The 17,267-nt window shown below is 34.5% G+C and overlaps 2 protein-coding genes across 2 annotated transcripts; one reads left to right on the top strand and one right to left on the bottom strand.

The window, feature by feature from the left end:
* Positions 1-7,248: 7,248 nt before the first annotated feature.
* Positions 7,249-9,682, top strand: LOC145559430 (putative serine/threonine-protein kinase WNK11). Its single transcript, XM_081620849.1, has 3 exons — positions 7,249-7,339; positions 7,953-8,511; positions 8,980-9,682. Exons 2-3 carry the CDS (start codon positions 8,008-8,010, stop codon positions 9,406-9,408), a joined length of 933 nt encoding a protein of 310 aa, XP_081476975.1. The 5' UTR covers positions 7,249-7,339; positions 7,953-8,007; the 3' UTR covers positions 9,409-9,682.
* Positions 9,683-11,106: 1,424 nt separating this feature from the next.
* Positions 11,107-12,860, bottom strand: LOC145559428 (thymidine kinase-like). The gene is made up of 4 exons (XM_081620848.1): positions 12,624-12,860; positions 12,105-12,249; positions 11,729-11,850; positions 11,107-11,639 (listed from the first exon to the last, which is right to left on the bottom strand). Exons 1-4 carry the CDS (start codon positions 12,785-12,787, stop codon positions 11,363-11,365), a joined length of 708 nt encoding a protein of 235 aa, XP_081476974.1. The 5' UTR covers positions 12,788-12,860; the 3' UTR covers positions 11,107-11,362.
* Between the last annotated feature and the right edge of the window lie 4,407 nt (positions 12,861-17,267).

The raw sequence follows: 17,267 nt of genomic DNA, 5'->3' as shown, positions 1-17,267 counted from the left end.
CCATATCTTCTTAAGAATGTATGCTATTATTGCAGTAGAGCAGAAATTTTTAAACTGTCTACATTGATCACTTTGCAATGTTCAGGCTTAAGAGGTAATATACCTCTTAAATAGTTTAGTTATTTATCTATAGATCTAGGGCATTGCCAACCTGGCAGTCATCTGGGCCTGTGGGGGTGCTGTTAGATAGGTCTCTATGCCATGATCCTTTTATTTGAGCACAAAACTCAACTTACCGTAAAAATATGTGCTGTGGACCTGTGGTGCAGCGAGATAATAATGATTTCTTGTTATTCAAGTACTGTTGGACTGTTGGTTAGTGCTATACTGCTATGTACATGTGTGAATTTCCTTGGCCGTATTTTCTTAAGAATGTATACTAGTATAGTAGTATTGCAGTAGAGCAGAAATTTTCAGCCGTCTACATTGATCACTTTGCAATGTTCAGGCTAAGAGGTGTCTAATATGCCGCTTAAATAGTTTAATTTTGATTCCTTTTGAGGGATTTTCATTCTTCAACATTAGATAGAGAACTAACAAAAGGTGAGCGAAAAATTTGGAGGTTCTCCCGCTTGTCAGATCAAACACATCAGGAGCTGGCCTGACCCCCACTTCCTGCATTGATGACCTTGATGACAAACCAGGTAGAGTTGCTGTTTGCTGCTCCTGGAGTTTCAATCTGATGATCTTTTGATATGTTTTTGCTCCAAGATATGTAATCTTCTTTCTGTCATTTTATGTGGCTTCCAAAAAATGATGATAGTTCTAATGCAAGTGCTTGTGGACTACACTGATCGTCCAACACGACTGCTTCAATAATTTTGCACTTTGTGCTAATTCTGCCTGCTTTCCAGTCATATGCTCAGAGTGTCTTATGTGCTTTTATAGATATTTTGCATGTTCCTGTGTTAACTGGGTGTTTGTTACTCAGTTTTCTTTTTGTAAGCTCTGAGTTTTTTCAGGGTTCTGGCTTTTGACAGTATTCGTTAAAGTAGTTTTATAGAGGAGTCAGCCTCTTTAGAGAATATCCACGTAAACTTGTTGTAGATTTTAACCTTTATTAGAATTATGATTTCTGCTCACTGTGGATGAGCTTTTACTTGGAGTGAGACTCTGAGACGCCAGTAAACCCATGGAGATTGGATTTTAGGATCTCATTTCATGTCAAGGGTAGTGACAGGCTGCTGTTCTCTAGAACCTGAGGTCAAATTTGGGTTGGGACTATTCTCTCCTCCACCAGTCAGTATCAGGTTAGGAACATGTATGATATATAGTGAATCAATTGTGAGCTGATTGTTACCTAACTCGACTCAATTCGAAATTTTAAAATTTCTCACCCATTCCTTGCCTGACTCCTCATCAAAGCTTTCTTCCTTCTAAAGTTTAAGTGCTTTAAAATATCACGAGCTTATTGAGTTGAGTTAGAGCTAGGCAGCTAGCTCAACTCGTGCTCATTAAAATTTTGAGTTGTGTTCGAGTCAAGGCAACTCAATTACCGAGTCAAGTTCGAGTTGCTTGTGATCTTCTCAGCTCGACTAGCACCTTAACTCTTGACTAATGTTGCGACTTCTTTACACAACTTACCTATGAAATTGTCCTCTTGGAATCCTAGACCATGAAGGTCCATTTGGAGGATATTATAGCATTGAATCATTAGTTACAACTTTTACAATTCTCCTTGGATTACTTTGTAATCCTTAGCAATGTTTCTTACTGAATTATGTGGTTAAAATGTTCTGCTGATTCAAGGATCGTTGCTCTTTTTATCCTTGTTATATTTTTGTCGAAATATAGAGTACCTAATCATCATCAACTCTGACGGCCTTCTCTTACCTTAATTGTCATTTGTTACTTAATACGTAGTACATGTAATATCACTAGACGCAACCTCTGTGGCTCTGTTTAGATTCAGAAAGAAAAATTATGGAAGATTTAAGCTGTAGTTCCTGCCTAGCATACTTGTGCTTGTCACTGTTGTTTACAAAAATACTCCGTTGTCCCAATTCTATTTTCAGCAGAGACCCTCAGCCATATCCTCTGTAGCTTATATGTGAACTGAACAATATCCCAATCAGAATTCAGAGTGTATGAGGTAGCATGCCTTGAGCTGCGCCTGTTTAGATTACTGCTGAAGTTTCATGAATAAGAGTTTCAGTGTTATGTCTGTATGATATTATATTTAGTTTTTATTACATGTGATTCTCGATAGTTTGTGAATGACCTTAACTTCTTAATAATATTGGAAATGTCTATTGTTACATGTGATTCGCGATAATTTGTGAATCACTTTAACCTGTTAATAATATAAGAAATGTCCATCTTGCTTTAGCTTAGACGTGCAGTAACCGACCTAACCGCCAGCTTCAAGACCTTTCTCACTTCTCACTCTGTCCAATATAGAACTCTGGATTTAGGAACAAGCAAAGGATAAGTGATAAGTCATTAAGTTGTAGTGGACTGTTTTCCAATTTTCTTGTGCATTTAAATATTTATTTAGCATTTGAGTAGAAATGTATTCTATTTTGAATGACAAACAGTTTCGATATTACTGTCCTTTGTTTATAGATAGATATCCTGTGAGTAATGGCGTATTATTGTATTAGTTGGGTCGGTGGCTTGAACTCATCAATCCGAAATTTCGGGAACTAGCAAGGCAGAGGAACTAATTTAGTACAGCAAATTCTCATCGGGTAGGAAAAAAACATGTACAGCAGGAGTTAAGGAGGAGATTGGGATTTGCCTGGGAAATTCCTTAACGCAAAGAGCTTATTTGAGAGAGGTTGCCATTTTTCTGGAACTTGTTCATTTTGCATGCTGATATACTAATTGTGCTTCTTTATGATTGCGGGTTTTCAGGAGAGTATTAGGTCTTCAAATTACTGATTTTACTACATTCATGAGTGACTACCGCCTTTTATCTTTCGTTGATCATGTTCATTAGATAACTCTTGTATAATCAATAAACCTGACTGCAGAAATATACCTTTGTGATTCATGTGAAGCATGAGTGTAGGAAATTCAGAGAGTCCATAACCTTTGAAAAGCAGTTTTTTGTGCCCTCAGATTTCGTAGTTGGACCGCATTAATCATGTAGAGATTATCATGGCTGGCTCTGCATATGTTATGTTTCTGTAGTTTGTTTGTTCAATAGCTGGCAAATTAATCAAAAGATTATGAGCTCTAGCTTCCAGTGGTGTTGTACTGTTGTGATTCGTTTCGAAAAGTAATTAGTTAGTTACTCCATTTCCTGCCTACTTGAGCAGTATCAGTAACTGTTTGTCACTTTACAGTGACAGGTACTGCTAGCTTAACAATGGTTTGTTTAAATGCTCATGATTCCACCCAATTGGATTGAGGCTTAACTACTTCTTTTACAGTTGTAGTTTTGATCTTTAATCGTACTCTCTACGCCCCTAAATATACTAAGACGGAATGTTGTTTACGTGATTCTAATTCATATCTAAACCAGTGATGAGAGCATATCGACACTATTCTTCAGAAGTTTGCTTTGATCTTCTTTTAGATTATTTTTCAAAAATTTAGAGTTAATCAATTAATTCATTCATGCTTGAAGGGGGGGTTCAACTAAGGAAAATCACATGATTTCACATGTTTTGCATTTAAGTTAGAAGCACTTGGACAGCACAATCTCATAGTTTGGTTGATTGCTGATATCTGGGCTTTGGTTTACTTACTTAAGCCTGAAAGTATGGATACATTGTATCTTGTTAATTAGCAACATAACCACGGAAACTGATTCAGCTTCACCTAGATATAAATAGATACAGTGCGTGACTTTGATTTTTGCTTTTTAAGTTGCTACTTTACATGTTGCCACAATATATACCTAGTCCTAGACTTTATTTTGACCATGTTTGAATCAATCATGATAGTTTCAATTAGTTAATTTAAATATCAAATCCAAATGAGAAAATAAACAACACATATCTACCAACTTTTGTGTGTGTGGCCAGCTAATACACGAGTAACCGGCCGAGTAACCCACGACATTAACCTCTGACTGCAAAACCCCTGACCAAGTGAGTAACCCTTAACTAACCGAGTAACGCCCAACCAAGTAACCCAAAATTATGTGGCTGGTCACATAGTATAGCCAGCCACAAGAAGTTTGTGATCAATTAATGTTGTATCAATCTTTAAATTAGATTAGTGTTCTAAAAGATGAAGTTTGTTAATCATATAATGCATTCTATCATATCCTATACTTAAATATAGAATTAGTTATAAACTTTTAACCATGTAAACATTACATATATATCCCAGACTCTCCAAATGATCATACTTAACACTAAACTTTCCACCTCTAATTACTAAAATAGTCTTTACTTGTAGATGTTTGTGCGCATCATCACGAGTACACTCTAGCTCTACAAGAGGAAGAGTATACATACATAAAAATCAAAGAAAATATATAACAACAAATCATAGATTAACCCAACTAACCAATTGTAGTACTTGTAAACGTACATTTGTTCACGAGAATTGAAGGTTAGTGCTTTATAGCAAGTTGAAGTGTTTCCAGAGAAATCAATACTGAGTACTGTTAATACCTATAACACAACAAGTAAGAAAGAAAGTCGGCAATTGATAAAATCACAAGCTATGTAATGGGTCTTCAAGCAACTTGTATTTGTATGCCCTTTTTTACTTCTTCCCTTTCTTTGCATCCTAAATCTTGCCTCATGCTAGTACTTCATAAAGAGGATTCTGCGTGATCTTACCCTATATCAAATCTTCACTTTCTACCTTTCTTTTTTTTTTGAATGGATTCACTTTCTACCTTATTAGAACTTTACGGTTAATATTCCAAGGGTCTGTTCTCATAGACTGAACTCAGCTGAACTGAATTGAGCTGAACTAAACTAAATATTTTATAAGAGAAGGAAATTAAGAGCTGAACTGAACTAAACTAAACTGAACTGAAAATAAACGTATGAGAACAAACCCTTATTGATTAGCTAATTGCCTAATTAGCATAGTCATAAGCAAAGATGTTCCATAAGAAATTGGCTTACATATTGAACTTAAAATGTACCGTAGAATTTTATCATCATTAAGAGTAATACATCAAGAAATGTTGCCAATTAGTACACAATTAACTTGGAATTATATGGCCTTTATTTTTTACATCATTTGACCCAAAAAGCTCTAACAAAAGATGGGGGAGATGGGTTCATTGTGCGAAAAAATTATACTTTGAATGATGACTAAACCCTTATAAGCTCTAGCTTAACCCAAAAAGTACTAAAACGTAATTACATGGTAGTAGAAAAAATGACATGCGGTGGTTGAGACATGGGTAGAGATTCTCTTACTTTCTCCACGATTTTTTATGTGTCTAACTTGTATATGCTATGTGTACATTCTTGAAATATAACAAGGGTTGAAGTCTAGTATGAAATCCTTCCTAATCGAAAATAAAAAATGTAGAGGCGGTGTATGTACACCAACTCTATGGACTATGGCAAACATAAAATTAGGATTATTCTTATTCCATAACCTCAACACATGGCAATGATGGCATCCTTTAGTATGCGATGATGCGACCTATTATCATCCAAGTTTAGTGTTACGTTGTTGTGTAACTAGGGCTCGTGTTACCAAAACACTTTATAGCTAAGATGAGACTAATGCTTTCACATCTCATATAGCATAAGAAGCTCATTTGGAAACAACAACAACGAAAAGAATAATACTTGTAATTCATTGGTTGATTTCAATACCATATCTTGTAAAAATAATGAAGCAAATATACAATATATAAGAGTAACACATGTGGATTGGCAATCCAATCCGGATCCGACCCTACTCCGCCCTGATCCGAGGTAAAAAAATTCACTCAGAGGCCGAGAAAAAAGTAATTCGAGTTCGACTTCGTTAAAATAATTTGACTCCAAGTTGGAGGAAGGTCGGAGTCGGATCTTAAAAAAAATCCGAGAAAAAAATCCGACTCCAATAAAAGTCCGATTCTGACAGATTATCGGACTCTAACTCCGATAGATAGTGGATTTTTGTTGGGTCATGGTGGCATTGGACGTGGGTTGTAAAGGCCCAAATAGCCCAATTTCTCAAAGTGTGTTGAATAACGAAAAAAACACTCAGAGTCAGATTTAGCCTCTGACTTCCTATAGGGTCGGATTTAGCATAATCTGCTTCGAGTCCGACCCATTGTCATCCTACTTTATAGTTTATACTACTATGAAACATATTATATCTCATAAATTATACCCCAAATTACAAATAATACTCCCTCCGTTCCTAAATCTAGTTCTCGTTTGACTTTTTACGGTTTTCAAGAGCTCTCATGAGCTTTAGCCGATGTTAAAACGTCTATATCTCTATTTTCATGCGCGTAAAAATCATACTTGATATTATTAATAAATATACAATGTGACAAATCTAATGATCTCACATGAACCTATAATCACTTACTCCCTCCGTTTTTAAATATTTGCTCCACTTTCCTTTTCCGGCCGTTTTTAATTACTTGCTCCATTTCCTTTTTTAAAAAGCTTTTATAATACGAAATATTTAATTCATTTCTAACACTTAGTGGACCCAATATAATACTCTCTCTCTTCTTATTCTTCCACTACTTTTGCTTTTTACAATTTTTTATTCTCTCAACTACCCCATTACCTCTATATTTTATTACTTTCTCCAATTTCTCCTAAAACTCCGCACATGGAGAAATAGAGCAAGTATTTAAAAACGGAGGGAGTATATATGAACATTTAAATATAATTAAAGTTTTCAAAGTTTGACTCAAATAAAAACTATATTTAGGAACAACTCGTCTTGTGTGTGACTAGCCACATCGTGTGACCACTTAGAAAAGTAAAGTAACTCTTATAACACTGACCAAGTAACCTTATAACACTGACTGAGTAATCTCTATAAGTGTTATAACACCGACTGAATAACCCTATAATACTAATAAAGTAACTCATTTAATCCATACTATACTAACAAAGTAATCCTTGTCATATGAGGTGACCAACCATCATAGGAATGAAGGGTACTCCAAATTTTAAAGGATAAAAGAATCCCGAAATAAAGGGGTTGGTTTTAAATACGAAGTAGCAAAGTTGTGGAACCGCAATAAAAAATATAAATCCAAGTCCAATTAAAATTTAAAATAAAAACAACCTCTGTCACTCTATACAAGTCTATAAATACCTCGGCAGTTTACACGCCTTCTTTCTTCTACAATCTACACCCTTCACTCTTAATTCTTAAACTACAACATCCCTTCTGTTTCTCTCTCTTCTTTCTCTCTCTTCACTACGTAACACTATTCCTCTGCCGCCGCCTTTCGGTACTCTTTCTCTCTCCTCTCCTCAATTTCATCATTTTCTTTCTGCTATTTCCCATCATTTTTCCGATTTTTTATTTTCGTTTTCTTAATTCTGGTAATTATACTTGTGTTTTTCCCACTAATTTGCTCGTAATTACATTTTTAAAGATTCTTCTGCATGTTTCTAGGATTTTGTTGTGGGGTTTTGAATTTTGATTTTGTTATGAGATGTTGTGGGGTTTTGAATTTTGACTTTGTTCAATATTGTCTGTTGACTGTTTATTATTTGAATTTTCATGTTGTTTGACAAGTTTAATTCATGTCTTTTCTTTGACTTTTTTGCCATAATTTTAGCCATCAATTCTAGTATAATGATTTTTCTAGTTTTAGTTTTTATTGCTGTAAAAGTTACATGTATGTTATATATATATAATACATAAATGGGCATGTGTAAAAATTAAAATTTTTGATATGAAAAGAGATTATGTGAAAAAGTATGGTAGCTCTAAATTTATGGGATATACATATACCAAAACCCTATTAAACTCCGACTAATCTGGATTCAAACCGCTACCCTTTTGTCTAAACGAGTTGAGCAGTTATTAATGGACCTGTTTGTTTGTGTTTCATGTAGGAGAGTTGTGTGAGAAACCTTGATATTTTCATTCCAACAATCACGTATTTCTGAGATGACTTGTGAGAGTCTTGACCCACCTGAGGGTGATAAAGAACCATTCGAGGAGCTTGATCCTACCGCCCGGTTTGGTCGGTATCCTGACCTTCTTGGAGCGGGAGCTGTGAAGAGAGTGTATCGAGCTTTCGATCAGGAGGAAGGAAGAGAGGTTGCTTGGAACCAGGTGAAGCTAAAGAATTTCAGCCAAGATCCATCAGTGATTGATCGACTTGTAAAGGAAGTTCAGCTGCTGAGCAAGCTGAGGAACAACAATATCATCACCTTGTATCATGTTTGGAGGGACGTTGAGCATAACACATTGAACTTCATTACCGAGATTTGTACTTCAGGGAACCTGAGAGAGTACAGAAAGAAACACCGTCATGTGTCGATCCGAGCTTTGAAGAAATGGTCGAAGCAGGTGCTCAAGGGTTTGGAGTACCTGCATACACTTGAACCCTGTGTTATACACAGGGACCTTAACTGCAGCAATATATTTATAAATGGGAACGTTGGCGAGGTATATAGTCTATCCTGTGATCCTGTCTCTTAAAATTTTGTTCTGACTGCATCTTTCTGAGTTTGATCCTTAGTCCTGTGTTTTTAAGCTAGCCATACTGCGATATGCCTATAAATAAACATGATCATTGCTTCATAGTTGTCAGCTGTTCAATGAATCTTGTGAGTTGTGAATGGAAGATGCAATACTATCTGTGTTGGCCCCCTTATGATTGAAATAACCACTATCGAACCTGCTATCTAAAATATGATCCAATGACATATAGCACATGCATAGAAAACTGATCGAATTAAGAAACTGTACCATAATTTCTTCATTAATTTGTCCTTTATGTATATTGATTTGGGGTTAATTGAGACTATTGAGTCAAATTATTGGCCTGTTTATGTAACCTTTGATGTAACGAATCTTAAATTTACTTCCTGTTTGTGTTTCCATTGATCAGGTTGTTACTGCTTGTTTATGCAGGTGAAAATCGGTGACTTTGGCTTGGCAGCAATAGTGGGTAAGAGCCATGTAGCACACTCAATTCTGGGTACACCAGAATACATGGCACCAGAGCTGTACGAGGAAGACTATACAGAAGTGGTGGACATATACTCTTTTGGGATGTGTTTGCTGGAGATGGTGACTATGGAAATTCCTTACTGCGAGTGTGATAGTATTGCCAAGATATACAAGAAGGTGACTACTGGAATTAAGCCCCGGTCTTTTGACAAGGTGAACGATCCAGAGGTGAAAGCGTTCATTGATAAGTGCATCGCAAAGCCTAGGGAAAGACCCTCTGCCTCTGAACTCCTCAAGGACCCTTTTTTCGCAGAAGTAGATGATGATGATGATGGTAACAACTTTGCAGAAGTTGATGATGATGATGCTAGTAACAATAGCTGGTCGTAATTTTACAACTTAGTTGATCAATTTGTCAAAGCATGTATATAAAGTCAAAGTAGCCAAGTGTCTCAATCTATGGATTGATGACCAATAATGTTATTGTTCATGTATGCAGCAATTAATTACAGTAGGATTTAACGATGGTATAATACCAGAACAAGATCTGAATAGAAAATTAGAAATGCATTTTTCTGTGTTGAGTGAATCACAAGTTCAGGAAAAGGCAGATATTACTTTGTATATACTTTTATTTTATCAATCAATCAAATTTAGTGCTATACTTCGTGAATGTGATATGTGCTATCTCTTGATGAGCACATAAAGGTTGTTGCTTACTTTGTACTCTAATAATCAACCTTAGCATAAGATTATCTCTACAAGACTCTGCATCTATAATATCATCAATTCGTAAGGCCATGAACATCGTATATCCTATCAATTATTGGCCTCAATGGCTCAATGCATTTAAGACCTGATTAAGGTGGGAAAGACTAGCCTTTATACATCATAGTTAGGCTTAGGTTTGAGATCATTTATTAGAGCATTAGTTTCTGTTTAATTAGAACCTACTTAACTTTATCTAGGCCTAATAGTGGGTTTTAAGAGTTGGATTAGGTTTGAACTCCTAATTTACATTAATTAATATTACTTGTAAGTTTTATTTTATGGAAATTTTTGTGATTACGTTTGTGATAAGAGTGATTCTAATTACATGTGTTCAAGTAGATCATTATTAGGTTTCTATCTATTAGTTTTACTTAGTTGTTTCTCCTAGTCATCATAACTCACAAGGGGATTAGAAGGTAAGCATTTGATGGTGTCATGCTATTAGTATTAGGCGGCATGGCCATGTCTCACTGCCCATCGTCAAATAGTAGCAACAAGCAGGAACTTGAAACAATCTGCACGGGCATGCCACTTATGAATCAGGCTTGGTATCCTCCTTTCAGCTTTGACTGTCTCGTGTTCTGACCTTCTGTTACTTGCTATGCGCGGTTGTGCATACAAGCGTGTCTTTTAGCTTTAAGGCCTTTAACCCAAGCCAAAATACCTCATGGCTCCATCACTCCATTAAATTTACGTTTTTGGTGGCTTAGAACTTGGAATTGAATTGCAAACAACACTTAGCCTATTAGACACTCCAAACTATACATATCAGAGTTCCAATTGTTCTTCTAATATCAGGTTGAATGTTAATTTTTTTATTTTATTATCTGCAACTTTGTTATGTTTTTTTTTTTTTTGGGTGTTTAGAGCCACTGCAACTTTGTTATGTAGTTGATCTATTAAACGCTGCAACTGAACTCCATATATCTTCCATCTTAGGCTCCAATTGTGGAGCTAGTGATGTAGTTGCCAATTTAGTGGACTGAAATGTTGGTTACCAAAAGAAAGTTTTAAATACTCCATACTTGAAAGTTAGTATTCCGTACTACATATTTTCTTTGAACAAAATTTGGCAACTTATACATATTCTTCGACTGCAGAAAAGATCATTTAAAGGTACTCCATAATATTATCTGCAAAATACAAGTACAATCACATTTGAACTCTCAGTAGACAGAAGCAAAAGTATATTAAAAAGGAGAGAACAAAGCAATAGATAGATACTAGATAGAGAGTACTCAGTATTATTTATAACTATTAGAAGTAAAACAGGTACTTCTGCAATTGGATCATCATCTCAATGAGTACATTAAGGACTTTGTGATTTAAAAATTGAGGCAAAAGGTACATACAAAGTATAAGGCTTAATTTAACAATATAACATTAGCTGCAAATGCAATGTGATTAAGAAAGATGGAACTGCTAACTACTTAACCACACAAAAGTAACTTTTCTACTATATACACCGAACAATGAAGAATACTCCACTAGATCAACAATAGCCGAGATAGCTAGTAGATGCACGCCTTCACACCCTTAATAAAAAGGGTGCTTATGAAGATGCTTAACCAGATTAGGAGACACGGGTTGCTTCCAAAACTTCTGGAACTGCAATATCCTTCTTAATGTGGTTAGTTTCGAGCACAGCTCCAATTACTGCCTGCCCGTTTACATAATGCTGGCGGCAAACAGGCATGTATGACTCAGCTCCTCCTATTAGTTCTGTCTGTGTCTCCCCTACCTTCCGCAGTGTGAAGAAAGCGCGCTTCCCACACATCTCACACCGTGCTGTCAGCTTTGTTACAGTATCAGCAAGCGGTATAACATCCAGCACAGACCCAAAGCTCCTCCTGTATTAAAAAAAAACAGCATTCACATCAGAATTTCAGATCAACTCGAACACATTATAAAGGAAAAATGTTTTGACAGACATTCGCACCTCAAGTAATCACCATCTAGCCCTGCAATCACAATGGTTTTCCCATCTTTCTCAGCTGCCTTACAGCAAAAGTCGTAGAGGTCATCGAAGAATTGTGCTTCGTCTATGCCAATTACATCCAACTGCAAACAAACATAAGCTTAAAATACAAATACAATCTAACCACAAAACATATGATATAATAAAAGATTTCAGATATTGCATCAGTTCAGTCATATAATTTCAGGGGCTAACATAACACTTTCATAAAATAGTGTACATAAGTATATTCATGAACTATTAACAGTACCAAGTCCGAAGTTAATTGTCACGTTACTAATTCAAATTACACTATCAACGCGACAATTAATCCAATCGAAAAGAGACGGGAGGATACCTTATCATAAGCATCAAATCCGAATTTCTCTTGGAAAGAAGAGAGATCAGGCAGAGCCCAACAAGGGAATCTCACTCCATCATGTGTCACAACTGAATCTTTCGCATATCGGGTATCCTTGCTTGATTTAATCATCGCCACAGTTCTAAAAAAAAAAAAAAAATCAATCGCCAACCAATATTTTTCATTCAAAATTTACGCTTCAAAGATACACTCTCGATTTTACTTATATATAATCAACACTCTATTAAAAAAAAGCCTTATTTATTAATTGAATTACCTAATTCTCTGTTAAATTTGATACAACTTAACATCAGATGTCTGCCAAATTAACATAGAATCTCCATAAATCCCAATTTCTATCATAATTTAATCCTTACTCAAGAACCCTAACATAAATTTAATCCAAATTCACACTAAATTACAGAAATTTCTAAAATCTAAACTAAGATCAACCCACAAATAATAGACATATAACCAAACGAAAAATAAACAAAACAGAGATGAAAATAACAATACCTGCCATTAGTGCTTTCGGTTTTAACACGACGAAGAAGAGCAGTAGATTTACCAGCAAACATGGGGCCCACAATAAGATGAATCTCACCAGGAACAACATTAGCAGAAGCAGCATCGCCATTAACGGCGGAGCTGAGAGAAACGAATGATTTAGTGGAAGACATATTCGGAGAAGAAGGCAAGATGAGAGAGAGAGAGAGAATTGGAGAGGAGATGGAGGGAAGAATGGAAGAAGATTTGAAATATAAATAGAAAAAGGGTGTTGGTGTTGGTGTGCTGAGGAAGTTTTGTGAGAGAAGTGAGTGTTTTTTGGGGTTTTGAACGTTTGAAAAAATTGGAGCGATTTACGAAATTTTGAGATTTGGGTTTTGGAGGGAATTGTAAGAATTTATGTGAGAAGGGGTGAGTGTGACTGTGTCAGTGACTGAGTGAGGTGGGATTTTGGGATTTGGGTTTTTTTGAGTCCATTTTCAGCGCCAACTTTTTAATTATCCGTTTCTTTTAAGAAAAAAATTAAATGCAATTACTTACAATTGTAAAAAAAAAAAAAAAAAATTACAATTGTGTGCTTTCAAAAAAAAAAGTTTTGATTGTGTTAATTTAGAATTTGTTATATACACCGGGGTGTATGGTATACCCGGGTAATATGCTCATTCAATAAATGAGCAAAAAATATTGTGCTCATTTATTCAATGAATAAAAATTAATACGGAGTAAGTAATTGTCAAAAAATAATAATAATAATAATGAGTAAATTACCCGAGTGTGTGGAACAAGCTTTATGTATCTGTTATCAAGTGGATTGTTCTAGTGTTCACATTTTCAACATATTCAACTTTTGTAACTATTTATAATTGCAACATTAGAGTATGTACAGAGTTTTAGAAACATAATAAAGTACAGATTAAAATGAATTATTTATAATATAAGGTATAATAGTAAGAGGAAATATATTAAAAAATAAATAAATAATGTAAGTTGAGTATTTTAAAACATTTGTGAGTCTTCTCATACAATTGAAACTCTCAAAGCTTCCTATGAGTCTTATCAATAACACTCAAACTTTACTCAAAGGCTCAAAGCCTAAACTCAATACAAAAGAACTCCTTATTCACTTGAGTTTGTAGACAAAACTCAAGTTCCATGCTGAAATTCACGAATTACCTTGAAGTCCTCTTAGTCACACTCAAGCTTCACTAAAAGCCTACAGTCAATGCATAAAGAACTCTCTCAATTAGTTATTTTCAAAACTACTCGTAAAAGCTTACTACTTCCATTTCGTAACAATTGCAATAGAAGGCTTTGCACATAGTTTTAGGAAATTTATAGGGTAGGCATTATACTGTGAATTTTATAATATAAAGTATAGTTAGTGGAGATATATTTAATTGTTATGAAAAAAGAGAACTAATAAAAATAATAGTTTAGGTGAGGTTAATATAGAAGTTTTTTCAGGGAAAGGAGAGATTTTATGGGTGGTTTGCGAGGACAAGGAGGTGCAGTTGGGGAATGGAGAGGGGCGGCATGGGGAGGCGGTGGGGTAGGTGGGTGGTGTGGGGTCTTCAAGGTGTCAGGGGAAAAAAAAAAGAAAGAGAATTGAAGAGGTGGTCGGTTGTGTGTGGTGGATCCATGGTGGCTCCCATTCCCTTTGTTATTTAAAACAAATAACTTTGCAAATCAAAGGGAGTTACATTCTATTATTATTCTTCTCCTTTCCATTTGTTTAAATTCCCTTTGTTGAACCAAACAACCCATAAGTGTTCTAGTAAAGTGGTTATTTGCAGGAAGGATATAGGAACTCTATTTAAAAACTTGGATCCCACTATCATATTATCAACACTCAACCTTAAAAATATATCACTTCAAAAGTTAGGATCCTTCTACATACGTAGTATCCTAAATATAAGAAAAGCAATCTTCCTTGCTTCACAAACTAAGCTAATCACTCCAAGCAAATGAGATCCCAAATTTCCCCCCTCCTCTCCTTAATTGTAAGGGAACTCTCCTTACTTAAAAAAAATAATAATAAAATAAAAAAAAATAGAATAATGAAAGAGTAAATAAAGAAAATTTTATATAGAAAAAAATTCAGATTTACCAATATATAGAATTTTATATAGAAAAAAGTTCAGATTTACCAATATATAGAATAACATCTCCAAAATTCGACTCAAAGTAATCACTTTTTAATTTCTCTCTAGAATTTTATTGTGCTTTACCCTCATGGAATCCATGAAAGCCATGATTCATTTAAGGTAAGGAGAAGAGATCTCATTAAATCAATACCTCTCATTGTCTCACATGTTTGTCAATTTAAATACAAAGTCATTGTTTGAGAATATGGCATGGAGGGGGGGGGGGGGGGGAGGTATGAGAATCCACTTCCACGGAAGTTACATGGGAGAAAGGTTAACAAGGAATTAGGTTAGAATGGTATTTACACATTTGGGAAAACATAGAAGTGAAAATAATTCATTGGAAGTCAATTTTAGAATTGAAATGGCTTGTATCCAAAAGCAAAAGAAATTCTGAGTGTTTCAACATGAGAAACAAAATATATTTTCAAATGGTAATATCGTAAAAATGCATTTTCTTTTTACTATTCACTAGCAAAACTGCTACTTGAAGTAGTGGTTTTACCCTAATTAAGTTGCTACTTTAAGTACTCCGTAACAATTTTCCCACAGTAGTGGTTTTGCCTGTAATTTTACAAATTTAACCTTTTTGACAAAAAAAATTTATTTCATTTTGAGAAATTAACCAGGGTGACTTCCAAAGGCATTCGTCGTTTGGTAGATTAGTTACTTTTGCAACTTCAATTCCGAATGAGCTTCGAAATGGTTGTTTTAGTCAATATGAACATGTTAGCTCTACAGATTTGATAACTTTGTTGAAAAATGTCATAACTTCTTCTCCACTTATATAATTGATCTCGTGGCCATTTATTGGAAAATTATTGAGATAAGCTATCACACGTCACTTGAACATCATCATATATATAATTATATCACACGTCACTTGATCATCTTTAAATAGGTCAAGACTAAATAACAAGAAACAATTGTTGACAAGGACAGCGACAACGACAATAAGATTAAATAGCGAGATTGCAATGGAAGATTAGAATGGGATTAGAGAAGGTTGGAAGAGTAAAACTGAAGAAAGAACAGAGACTGAAGGAGATCGAGAAAATTGAAGGAAGTTGAGATCAAGGAAAAAAGAGTGAAGATTCGAGGAGGTTAATAGCTTAACTTGATGGCATCAATGGAGACTAAGGAGAAAGAAAAGGGACATAATAAAAAGAAATTTAGTAAAAAAAAATAAAAATCGAAGATTTAATTTGACAAAGTAGTTAGGAGAATTAAAAGAGTAATGAATGGATTTGAAATGACAACTTTTGAAGTTAAATTGGTTTTTGGGCCGGGCGATGCCCCGAATTTTGACATGGAACTGATCACTAATATACATTGTAATTTATGATTCAATTTTCTTGTAAATAAATTTGTTGTTCACATGGTCATCTGCTACTTGTAAATATTTTGTATTAAAAAAATTGCATAAAAAAATCATAAAGCTTAGTGGTAAGGCACTTAGTTGTAAAATTAGAGGTTACGTGTTCAAATCTTATGGAGATTTTTTTTTTAAAAAAAAAACAAATATTATGATGAGTGCATGACATACAATGAAAAACAAATAGAAGGAGAGCCACGTGGCGTAATGAGTAGTTGAGTGGTTGACATGGCGTAATGAGTAATTGAGTTGGTGACATGACGTAGTGACGAGGGGGATTTACGTAACACATGGATGTTGTTAGGAATACCTCTTAATAAATTAAAAAGATTACAAAAAAAAAAAAAAAAAAAAAAAAAAAGATTACAAATTCTTTACATTGGGCTTATTCCGTGCTAAATACAAATCCAAATTATTGGGTTAGCCGAACAACCCATTTAGTTCAATTTTAGAATTTCAAATGAGATCCCAAATTCTAAACAAGCCATTAGTTAATCTAAAAAACAATTAACAGCTGAGATCCATGAACACCAAACCTTCCTTCCACATATGTTCCTCTCATCCTAATTAACAACACAACCAAGTCCACTTATAAAGAAAAAAAACACTTTTTCCTCGAAAAAACTGACTTTTAGCACAAAAAAAAAATTAAAAAAAAAAAAAAAAAAAATTGTTTTTAACCACCAAACTTCTCAAAGTTTATTTTACTACAAAAAAAATTTAATAAATTGTTTTTCAACACATGCCATAAAAAACCATAAAATTTAACGGATTTTAAAAAATTCTTGGATTAGAATTTGGTCACAAAGACATGATATTGTAGGATTTTGGGGGTCATTTTAGAGCTTAGGACCCAATTTGAGGTTGGAATTGAAAAAAATGATCGTAAATGTCATATTTTGGATGGACATGGTTGTAAACTTGTAACTGGGCCGAAAGAAAAGAAATGATAGAATCATCTTTTTTTTTTTTTCCATTCACATCAACACTAGAGAAAAAAGATTTGGTCGGGCTAATTAGGTAAATATAAATACACATTCTTTTTATTTGTTTAGAATTTGGCATACTGATTTCTTTATATTAGTTCGGAAAGCCTATTTAATAGTATGTTATTTTATCATGAAACAAATCTCA

Source organism: Chenopodium album, chromosome 9, assembly GCF_948465745.1.
Source record: "Chenopodium album chromosome 9, dcCheAlbu1.1, whole genome shotgun sequence".
Classification (NCBI taxonomy): Eukaryota; Viridiplantae; Streptophyta; class Magnoliopsida; order Caryophyllales; family Amaranthaceae; genus Chenopodium; species Chenopodium album.
Note: the sequence above shows the minus strand (reverse complement) of the source record. Positions and strands in the feature narration are given on the sequence as shown.

What these genes read in the sequence shown, in the direction of transcription:
- LOC145559428 (XM_081620848.1), bottom strand. Translation starts at nt 12,787, where the DNA reads ATGTCTTCCACTAAATCATTCGTTTCTCTCAGCTCCGCCGTTAATGGC. An exon ending in GATTTGATGCTTATGATAAG is followed by an intron (nt 11,851 to 12,104) that starts GTATCCTCCCGT and finishes GTTTGTTTGCAG; the next exon opens with TTGGATGTAATTGGCATAGA. An exon ending in CTAGATGGTGATTACTTGAG is followed by an intron (nt 11,640 to 11,728) that starts GTGCGAATGTCT and finishes TTTTTAATACAG; the next exon opens with GAGGAGCTTTGGGTCTGTGC.
- LOC145559430 (XM_081620849.1), top strand. Translation starts at nt 8,008, where the DNA reads ATGACTTGTGAGAGTCTTGACCCACCTGAGGGTGATAAAGAACCATTC. An exon ending in TAAATGGGAACGTTGGCGAG is followed by an intron (nt 8,512 to 8,979) that starts GTATATAGTCTA and finishes TTGTTTATGCAG; the next exon opens with GTGAAAATCGGTGACTTTGG.